General features: G+C 38.8%; 3 protein-coding genes across 3 annotated transcripts; all 3 read right to left on the reverse strand.

Annotated features, from left to right (window-relative positions):
- LOC106311621 (DNA repair protein recA homolog 3, mitochondrial-like) lies at window positions 1–2,037 on the reverse strand. Its single transcript, XM_013748852.1, has 7 exons — window positions 1,844–2,037; window positions 1,672–1,738; window positions 1,333–1,553; window positions 1,170–1,257; window positions 919–1,091; window positions 565–846; window positions 1–489 (listed from the first exon to the last, which is right to left on the reverse strand). The coding sequence occupies exons 1-7, from the start codon at window positions 1,901–1,903 to the stop codon at window positions 73–75; spliced, it is 1,308 nt and encodes a 435-aa protein (XP_013604306.1). The 5' UTR covers window positions 1,904–2,037; the 3' UTR covers window positions 1–72.
- A 352-nt stretch (window positions 2,038–2,389) lies between these two features.
- Window positions 2,390–4,923, reverse strand: LOC106307564 (nucleosome assembly protein 1;2-like). The gene is made up of 11 exons (XM_013744551.1): window positions 4,757–4,923; window positions 4,622–4,665; window positions 4,338–4,433; window positions 4,115–4,207; window positions 3,920–3,989; window positions 3,779–3,840; window positions 3,343–3,705; window positions 3,213–3,256; window positions 2,919–3,117; window positions 2,815–2,832; window positions 2,390–2,713 (listed from the first exon to the last, which is right to left on the reverse strand). The coding sequence occupies exons 1-11, from the start codon at window positions 4,794–4,796 to the stop codon at window positions 2,645–2,647; spliced, it is 1,098 nt and encodes a 365-aa protein (XP_013600005.1). The 5' UTR covers window positions 4,797–4,923; the 3' UTR covers window positions 2,390–2,644.
- A 3,841-nt stretch (window positions 4,924–8,764) lies between these two features.
- LOC106309294 lies at window positions 8,765–9,751 on the reverse strand. Its single transcript, XM_013746337.1, has one exon. The coding sequence runs from the start codon at window positions 9,749–9,751 to the stop codon at window positions 8,765–8,767; it is 987 nt and encodes a 328-aa protein (XP_013601791.1).
- Window positions 9,752–9,948: the final 197 nt, after the last annotated feature.

Genomic DNA, 9,948 nt, shown 5'->3' on the forward strand with positions numbered 1-9,948 from the left:
GGGAGGGAAAACCGAACCCAATCCACATTAAACCGAAAGAAGAATATTATCCTTAAACCGGAGGTGGACAGATCATGATTCAACAACTGTAGCAGTAGCAACAACGTCTAGAGCTGGTGCTTCATCATCCGTGTCCTCAGTTGAAACCAAAACTCGACCAGAATCTTCCTCTTCTTCTTCCTCAGATTCAGATTCCTTATCTGCAGCTTCATCGACAATGAGCTTTTCTTTGACCATGGCCATCAGCTCTTCTTGAACCGACTCATTCAGCCTCAGAAACTTCTTCAGAGCCTCTTTGCCATGGTAGTTCTTCCCGTTAAGATTGTAGAACGTTCCGTTTTTAGCGACGAACTTGTGCTTAATGCTCAGCTCGATTATCTCCGTGACCTTGCAGATTCCTTTCCCAAACTCGAGCTCAAACTGCGCCGTTCTAAAAGGCGGCGCGAGTTTGTTCTTCACTATCTTCACAGCAACTTGACTCCCCGTCGTCTGCAGTCACAAGCAAGTTGCTGTTTATAATAACAATTCTTTTTAAGTAAAGATCTGTTTTGGGATATAACTTACATCTTCACCTTTCTTGACAAGTCCCACTCGCCTGATATTCAGACGCACCGAAGCGTAGAACTTCAAGGCGTTCCCACCGCATGTAACTTCTGTTGGACCTCCGAATCCTCCGAATGTAGAAAGTTTAGCTCTCACCTGGTTTATAAAGATGAGAAGGGTTTGCGATAAGGATAAAGAGTGGCTCATTTTACGCAAAGCTTGACTCATCAATCTGGCTTGCATAGCCATGTGCGCATCCCCCATCTCTCCCTCAAGCTCTCCTTTAGGTACAAGAGCAGCCACCTGTTAAAAAGAAATCACACGAAACCTGTGAGAGGAGAGAGACCAAAACTCATGGATCCATTGTTCACTTACACTATCAACAACAATAACATCAACGGAGCCACTACGGATCAAAGTGTCGACAAGACTAAGTGCCTGTTCACCACAATCAGGCTGCGAGAGAAGCAGGTTCTCTGTATTCACACCGATTGCCTTAGCAAGCGACGAGTCAAGCGCATGCTCAGCATCTACAAATACACACGTTCCTGTACACGGAAGCAAAAAAGAACATCACACCTTTTGAAATCAAATCAAAGAGTTTAAAAAGAAACATGTAAAACAACCTCCTTGTTTTTGAGCTTCAGCAATAACATGAAGAGCGAGTGTTGTTTTGCCAGATGCTTCAGGACCGTATATCTCCACAACACGTCCCTAGGAACAATAAGAAAGCTACTCAAAGGCTGAGACTAGGAGGACTACATCAAACTGATGATATCATTCATATACCTTGGGAAGGCCACCGACACCTAAGGCTAGATCGAGGGCAAAAGAGCCGGTAGAGTAAACGGGGACATCTCTAGGAGAGACAGCACGACCGAGCCACATGATAGAGCCTTTGCCAAAGGAAGTGGTTATCTGATCAAGTGCTTGCTGAAGAGCTATCTCCTTTTGCGTCATACCTTCCTCAGACGATGATGTACTTCCATCTGAATTTGATTTCTTTTTACCTTCCAAAAAAAACGGCAGAGTTAGTGAGCCAAAGGTAAAAGCTTTAACTAGCCAAAGAGATGGCTTCATCAGTTCAATAAAGACAAAAGGTAGAAGAAGGAAGCTTTATAATGAAACCTTTGGCAGCAAAACCTCGGAGGAGCTGAAACGATGTGCCAGCAACACCTCCTCTAGTAGTAGATACCTGCAAAATTCCAAACTACAACATTTGTGAATCATTTTTTACTTAAAAATCATACTCTCCCAATTGAATTAAGAAATGAAAACGACAGTGTTTAATTTCTGGCACCTCAGACGAGAATAGAGAGCAGCGTCTCAGTGAAGACGCGTTTCGGAGAATCCCCGCCATAGAAAGACACTAATAAAGCTTCTTCTTTCTTTCTCACCAGAATGTAAACAGTCAATTCCAAACTACCCAGAAAAGCGAGGAGTTTTTAGGGTTTTTAGGTTCTTCTTTTGATCGGTTTCCTTACATGTCCACGGTGTCTTCAAAAGACTGAGTACAAAACAACCGGCTCATTAGTTGGTTTATTTAAATCGATTAATTATATTGATCGGTTTAAGTACATTTACGGTTTACTAATCTGGTTTCTATATTACTCCTGCCATATACCGGCCCAAAAAATTTGGCATTTGATTTTTGCGGTTATTTGGTTTTTATGAATTTGTGAAAGTGAAATGTGAGAAAACAGAGAGATATGTATATGGTACGACGATGACAGAATAGAGAAATTTTCATTTCGGTTTGATTGTTGAAGTTAAGAATGAATCCAAACCAAAGTGAATCCAACACAATATCCAAATGGAATTTGTTCTACGAACGACAATGAGATCATTCGATCAACTTACAGAACTTGAAAGAATATATAAATCTGGAACAAAAACGACAAAATACTATTGCTCAAACCAGTTCATGAGAGAACACATTGCAAATGAAAAATCAGATACACACCAAACCAAATAACCAGCTTTTTTTTAGCAAACCACCACCCAAAACTTGATAAAATAATCATACAAACCAGACCACGACCTGCAGATTAAGAAACACAAAAGACCCGACTCTTCTTCCTTCTTCGCCTGAGAAGTTTACTCACTGCTGCTTACACTCCGGTGGCCTCTCACCTTGTTGACCTTCCCCAAGTTGACTTCTTCCAGACTTCTGTTCACAGAGAAAAAAAGATCCACAGTTTATAAACAGCCCTTAAATAATCAACAAGAAGTAGATCCTCTACGGTCAAGATCGAGTGATAGTTGTTATACCTTGTGCCCAGTTGATGACTGCACCAGAACAAAGAGGCAACCAAAAATCAGTTTAGTTTCATATAAGAGAAACAGAAAGTAAGAGCGTTTTAACCACATAGTACCTTCTTTCCTTGCTCTTCCTCTTCGTCCTCATCATCATCATCATCATCCTCGTCCTCTTCATCATCTTGCTCTTCTTCCTCCTCATCATCCTCTTCTTCATCAATCTCGTCATCATCCATCTCAAGGTCATCTTCGTCAACAGCTTCACCAGTGAACCATGACACAGCATGCGAGATAATTTTCTCTTTAATGGTTGATCTACATGATAAACAACAGTGGCACAGATTCAGATCCAACAACTGAGAACTAAAAGAGCAAAGAGAACCGAAGATGAAGTAAGAAAGGTTACAGACCCAATATCATAGTCCTGCTCCATTCGACCTTGGAGTTCCTCAGCCTGTGCAAGAAGAATCAAGTTAAACGCATTCTCAAGTCCTTAAAATAAAAATAAAATTAAACTGCTTTTGGGGATGATGGACATACCAATTCTTCATCAAGATCATCGTCGTCCTCAGGAACTTGAGGTGGACTGAAGAAGTTAAAGAAGCTCTCACACTCCTCAGTCTTAGTGATGGGCTTTGTGTTTTTGGATCCCTTCTTTGGCTTCTTTTTAAGGATCTTCTGAGTCAAACATTTTCCAGGATACCACTCAATCTCCGTCCCGATAGCCTTCTCGAGGATAGGCTCATCTTCATCAATCATGTGATACGTCTTGGTCAAGAGAGTGTTCTTGAAGTAAGGGTTCTCATCAAAGAAGAACTCAAGCTTGAACCCTTTAGGCTCTTCAACCTTGTTCCACTTGATATCCTTAAGATACTTAAGAGCACCTTCATCTCGCTCGGTTATCTACAATCATTGGGGGAACAACATCAGCATAAAGGGAACTGTCTTTTTCATAACAAAAGAGTAAAGAGCGAACCTCCTCAGCAGTTATCTCATTGTTCTTGAGTGCAATAAGCCAGAAGTCAGGTACTCCTTTCTCTGCACAGGTGTTCATCAAACATTATAATTAGGAAGCTAAAACACACATAACCAGTGTAAGTAAACTGATAACACACACCTTCATCAGCTTTGTCTTCTTCTTCAGGTGCACCTTCAACTTCAACCACACCGTTCACAATCTCATACCGCTGTATATGTGATCATCACGTTAGAAAAAAGCAGAACCAACAATAATCATACAAAAAGAGACAAGTTTTACTTAACAAGTTAGGATCTAAAGAAAACTATTAGATCATTATTTTATTTTTTTGACCTTGGTATAAAAAGGCTGATACAACTTTTGATACTTAGCTTCAAGAGCTGCCTTTTCCTCGAAAAACTTTGCTTCAATTTCATTATGTTGGTTCTGCAATGTATAAAAAAAAAAAAGGAATCAGATAATATTTGGGAATTTCTCATCAGAGCACTGCTAATTAATTCATACCAAACGCAAGATCAAAAAAATAAAAAGAAAAAGGTTGGAAGATTTGACTCGCCTGAATCTCTCTTAGAGCCTCGACACGCTTCCTGACAATGGGAGTCAAGTTCTCAAGGACATCCGAGTGTTGCCCAGCCAAATTCTGCAACTTGTTCTGCACAACATCAGAATAAACAGACAGAACAACAATCAAATCAAGATGCAGAGACAATCATCAAACCAAATCACATTAAAAAAAAAAATCAGAAAAATCACAGATAGCTACTAAAGGGTACAAAACTCTCAAAACATTCAAACTAAAGTCCATTTGTTATAAAATCAATCTTTAAGTCTAAAACTGACCTTAAGAGCATTGACAAGGCCTGCACGATCCTCCACGTTAAGGGCTACAAATCAAAACCCACACAAAAATAAGCATTTTTCAATAAATCCTAAAGAAAAAAAAAAAACAAAAGGAATCAGCCTGTCAATACATACCGGCGGTGAGATCGGACATGTTCAAATTATCGTTGCTCATCTTCTTCTTCTTTAGGCGGAGGATAAGAGTGAAACCCCCTTTACAACCCTAGTTTTTTTTTGGGGGGAGAGCGGCGGGCGGAGAGAGATTTTTAATTTAGTTAAATAGAAGAAAAAGAAAAGGGAGTGAAATTAGTAGACCGAGATATTTGGGCACTTTATAAGTCGTGGCAATCTCTTTTTCCTATCTTTTTTATATTTTTCCGTAATTTTGATTTTTTGGAAAAAAAGGGAAAGCAGTGTTCGGTTCGTAATAAGGCCCAGAACTTTAATATTTTAACCCAACCACTAAATAATAAGATGCAGATTAGTATTTTTCAAACTTTGCTTAATGCTTACCAATCCAATAACAATCCCCAAAAATTGTATTCTGTTATGAAATAACTTATAATTTATAGTATCGAGAAATTTAAATAAGAATAGAATTTAATACCCGTAGGAAGCAAATAACACTACTATGAGTGAGAGAGTTTATTATAAGTAAGAAAAAGATGTAATGGTGTACCAAAGAGTGAGATGAGTGATGGTATTTATAGTGAACAACAATGCATAAAATATCAAAGATGGTGCTTGATTTGGTAAATGAGTGGGTGATCATAGTGCTTGATGAGTAAATGATCATAGTGCTTGATGAGTAGATGATCATAGTGCTTGAGTTGGTAAATGGGTGGATGATCATTCCAATGTTTATCTTATAACACTCCCCCTTGATCATCCATCTTGTATTAAATTAAGTTTCGTAACACTCCCCTTGGGGACCGGTGTCACTCTCCGCTCTCGCTTAACGTCTTTGTTGCCTCGTTAAAAACCTTTCTAGGAAAACCCAATGGGAAAAACCATAGTTAGGTAAAAAGAGTACAACTACGTAAACTCCCCCTCGATTGAGCAATCATAGATCCTTCTGATGACGCATTCTAATGTTATGGACATGTTTTCTGAATACCGAAGTAGAGAGTGATTTTGTGAAGAGGTCGGCTGCATTGTCGCATGATCGAACATATCTTACTTCAATCTCTTTATTCTTCTCGAGCTCTTGAGTATATGAGAAGAACTTCGGAGGTATATGTTTGGTTCTATCGCTTTTGATATATCCTTCCTTCGTTTGAGCAACACATGCCGCGTTATCTTCATATAGAATAGTTGGCCCCGTACTTTTGTCAATCCCACTACTTGAACAAATGTGTTGGCTTATAGATCTTAGCCATACACATTCTTTACTTGCTTCATGGAGTGCGATGATCTCAGCATGATTTGAAGAGGTAGCCACAAGCGTTTGTTTCTGAGAACGCCAAGATATAGCAGTGCCTCCGATAGTAAAAACATATCCTGTTTGCGATCGGGCTTTGTGTGGATCTGAAAGATATCCTGCATCTGCAAAACCAACCATTTGACCATTTGAATCTTTAGGGTAAAATAAGCCTAAATCAATAGTCCCTTGTAGGTAACGAAAGACATGTTTAATTCCATTCCAATGTCTTCGTGTTGGAGATGAGCTAAATCTTGCTAGAAGATTAACAGCGAATGATATATCAGGCCGTGTACAATTTGCAAGGTACATCAACGCTCCAATTGCACTTAGATATGGTACTTCCGGACCAAGTATCTCTTCTTTTTTCTCAGGTGGTCGAAATGGATCACTTTCAATGTTAAGTGATCTAACGACCATTGGGGTGCTAAGAGGAGTTGATTTATCCATGTTAAATCGTTTCAACACTCTTTTAGTGTATGTGGATTGATGCACAAATATACCATTTTGTGAATGTTCTATTTGTAGGCCAAGACAATACTGTGTCTCTCCAAGATCTTTCATCTCAAATTCTCCTTTGAGATAGTCTGATGCCTTTTGTATTTCTTTTTGAGTTCCAATAATATTTAGATCATCAACATATACCGCGATTATCACAAATCCGGATGTTGTTTTCTTGATGAAAACACATGGGCATATAGGATCATTCACATATCCTTCTTTTGTTAAACGTTCACTGAGACGATTGTACCACATACGTCCAGATTGTTTTAACCCATATAATGATCTTTGCAATTTTATTGCACATAACTCTTTAGGTTTGGAACTTAATGCTTCTGGCATTTTAAATCCATCAGGGATTTTCATGTAGATATCAGTATCTAATGATCCGTATAGATAAGCTGTAACAACATCCATGAGACGCATCTCAAGATTTTTATCAGCGGCTAGACTCATCAGGAATCTAAATGTGATCGCATCCATTACAGGAGAATATGTTTCCTCATAATCAATACCAGGTCTTTGAGAAAATCCTTGGGCTACAAGGCGAGCTTTATACCTTGTAATCTCATTTTTCTCATTTCGTTTTCGAACGAAAATCCATCTGTACCCAACTGGTCTCACATCTTCAGGTGTGAGTACAATAGATCCAAACACTTTTCGTTTGTTAAGCGAATCAAGTTCGATTTGTATTGCTTCTTTCCATTTATTCCAATCATGTCTCTTTTGACATTCATATATGGATTTCGGTTCTGGATCATCGGTATCTTCATTTACCTCACTTGACACGATATATGAGAAAGCATCATCAAGATCATTTTGTTCATTTCTATTCCATATCCTTTTATTATGGATGTAATTAATAGAAATCTCATGATTATCTTTCGATTCATGATGCTCTGATTCATCAGAGTCCTTATCATTTATTTCTTCCAAAATATTTTCTGCTATTTTGGGTGCATCATATATTTCAGCTTTCTTCTGTTTCCTAGGATTCTTATCCTTAGAACCAACAGGTCTACCACGCTTCAGGCGTGTTTTTGGCTCTCGTGTGTCATCCTCCTTTTCTTGTTCATTTGGCATTTTGATACGAGCAGGAGCATTTGCAGCTGGTATATGAGATTTAGTTACCGTCTTGGTATCTGCAAATGCATCAGGTAGCTGGTTAGCTATACTCTGTAAATGCATAATTCGTCGAACTTCTAGTTCTGACTCTTTAGTAGGAGGATCAAGATATAACAATGATGGTACACTCCATTTTATATCACTTCCAACATTTTTGTTTTCTCCCCCTAGAACTGGGAATACATTTTCGTCAAAATGACAATCAGCAAAACGTGCTGTAAAGACGTCACCAGTCTGTGGTTCTAGGTATCTTATAATCGATGGAGAGTCACAACCAACATATATTCCCAACCTTCTTTGTGGTCCCATCTTTGTTCGTTGTGGTGATGCTACAGGTACATATACTGCACAACCAAAGATTCTTAAATGGGAAATATTTGGTTCTCGACCAAACGCTAATTGTAGTGGGGAATACTTATGGTATGCACTCGGTCTGATCCGAATGAGTGCTTCTGCATGCAAAATAGCATGTCCCCATACAGAGGTTGGAAGTTTTGATCTCATGATCAATGGTCTTGCAATCAATTGCAGACGCTTAATTAAAGATTCAGCCAAACCATTTTGCGTATGAACATGAGCAACCGAATGTTCAACTTCAATTCCCATTACCATACAATAGTCATTGAATGCTTGGGATGTGAATTCACCAGCGTTGTCTAGTCTAACTCTTTTAATAGTATAATCAGGAAACTGCGCTCGCAGTTTGATCATCTGAGTTAGAAATCTCGCAAATGCCACATTTCGAGATGATAATAGACAAACGTGTGACCATCTACTGGATGCGTCAATTAATACCATAAAATAGTGGAATGGTCCACATGGTGGATGTATCGGTCCACATATATCACCTTGAATTCTTTCAAGGAACCTTGGTGATTCTTTATCGATTTTGGTTGGCGATGGCCTTACGATCAATTTTCCTAGAGAACATGCAACACATGTTATTCATAAAATATTATACATCATTAGGAAACATTAAACACACAATAATTATACATAAAAAGGTAAAAAACACACAATAATTATACAGTAATCTTCCACAAATAATAATTATTTATGGTATAATTGTGGAATTTCAAGAGTCACATGATGGGCACTTAAAGTTCCGTGATAGCGGTCTCTTCGAAATCATTCACAAAATCAGACGCATCGAGGTGCGTTGTACCCTGAGAGTGTTCCACAAAGTTTACTTCTTTTTCTTTCCCTTTGATGGACTCCTTGTACAGAGCGCAAAGGTGTGCAGGGGTACGGCATATACGAGACCAGTGTCCCTTAGTACCGCATCTGAAACAAGCATCTTCTCGCTTCTGGGAGGTATTTCCTTGGTGTTCTTTTCCCTTAGGGGTTTGTTCAGAGCGGACCCACTGGAATGACTTCCTATCTTTTGGATTGTACTTTCGTCGTCGTCCACGGTAGTTTTGACGACCGCGACCGCGAGCCCGAAAGGTATTATTTTCCCTTAGTGGTTTCTTCGCATCTAATGCGTTTGCTTCAGGAAACGGTTTAGAACCAGTTGGACGGGTCATGTGATTCTTGATCAGAAGCTCGTTGTTCTTTTCTGCTATGAGAAGAGCTACATCCAATTCCGAAAATTTGGTATATCCACGCAACCTGTACTGTTGTTGCAGGGTGATATGGCTCTTGTGGAATGTGGTGTATGTCTTCTCAAGCATTTGAGATTCGGTGATCGTTTCACCACAGTATCTCAATTTAGCCACAATTCCTAACACAGCAGAATTGTAATTCATCACTTTGTCGAAATCTTGGAATCTGAGACTCTGCCATTCATCCCGAGCAAGTGGAAGTGTTATGTCTTTCTGATGATCAAAACGATCTTTCAGAGACTTCCATAGCTCTTTAGGGTCTCTCATGTTGGCATAGTCATAAATAATACTTTCATCAAGGTGTCTTCTAAGGAAGATTACCGATTTAGCCTTTTCTTGAGGCGTTGAAGTATTATTCTCTTTAACGGTCTGGGATAGACCAAGAGATTCAAGATGAAGTTCAACATTTGTAACCCATGAAATGTAGTTGGTACCAGTGATGTCTAAAGCTGGAAATTGGAGCTTCTCTACTTTTTCCATTTGTATTTCTAAAACACAAAATAATAATTTTATTAGAAACTTCATAATTTAAAAACCGTTTACATTAATCATACAAGCAATTACAAGGAGAAGCGATGTAAAGAAAATTAAACCGATAATCATCTTAAATTCACTCGGAGTAAATTCTCCATCGAATAAACCATAAATAGAAACACAAATAAAAATGGCACATAAAA

Source organism: Brassica oleracea, chromosome C8, assembly GCF_000695525.1.
Source record: "Brassica oleracea var. oleracea cultivar TO1000 chromosome C8, BOL, whole genome shotgun sequence".
Taxonomy (NCBI): Eukaryota; Viridiplantae; Streptophyta; class Magnoliopsida; order Brassicales; family Brassicaceae; genus Brassica; species Brassica oleracea.

Excerpts from the sequence above, each read along its gene's own strand:
- LOC106309294 (XM_013746337.1), bottom strand. The coding sequence starts at position 9,751 with ATGGAAAAAGTAGAGAAGCTCCAATTTCCAGCTTTAGACATCACTGGT.
- LOC106311621 (XM_013748852.1), bottom strand. The coding sequence starts at position 1,903 with ATGGCGGGGATTCTCCGAAACGCGTCTTCACTGAGACGCTGCTCTCTA. Across the intron at positions 1,554-1,671 it reads CCGAGGTTTTGCTGCCAAAG|GTAAAAAGAAATCAAATTCA; the intron begins GTTTCATTATAA and ends TTTTTTTGGAAG. Across the intron at positions 490-564 it reads TTGTCAAGAAAGGTGAAGAT|ACGACGGGGAGTCAAGTTGC; the intron begins GTAAGTTATATC and ends TTGTGACTGCAG.
- LOC106307564 (XM_013744551.1), bottom strand. The coding sequence starts at position 4,796 with ATGAGCAACGATAATTTGAACATGTCCGATCTCACCGCCG. Across the intron at positions 4,208-4,337 it reads AGGCTCTAAGAGAGATTCAG|AACCAACATAATGAAATTGA; the intron begins GCGAGTCAAATC and ends TATACATTGCAG. Across the intron at positions 3,841-3,919 it reads AGAAGACAAAGCTGATGAAG|AGAAAGGAGTACCTGACTTC; the intron begins GTGTGTGTTATC and ends ACACCTGTGCAG.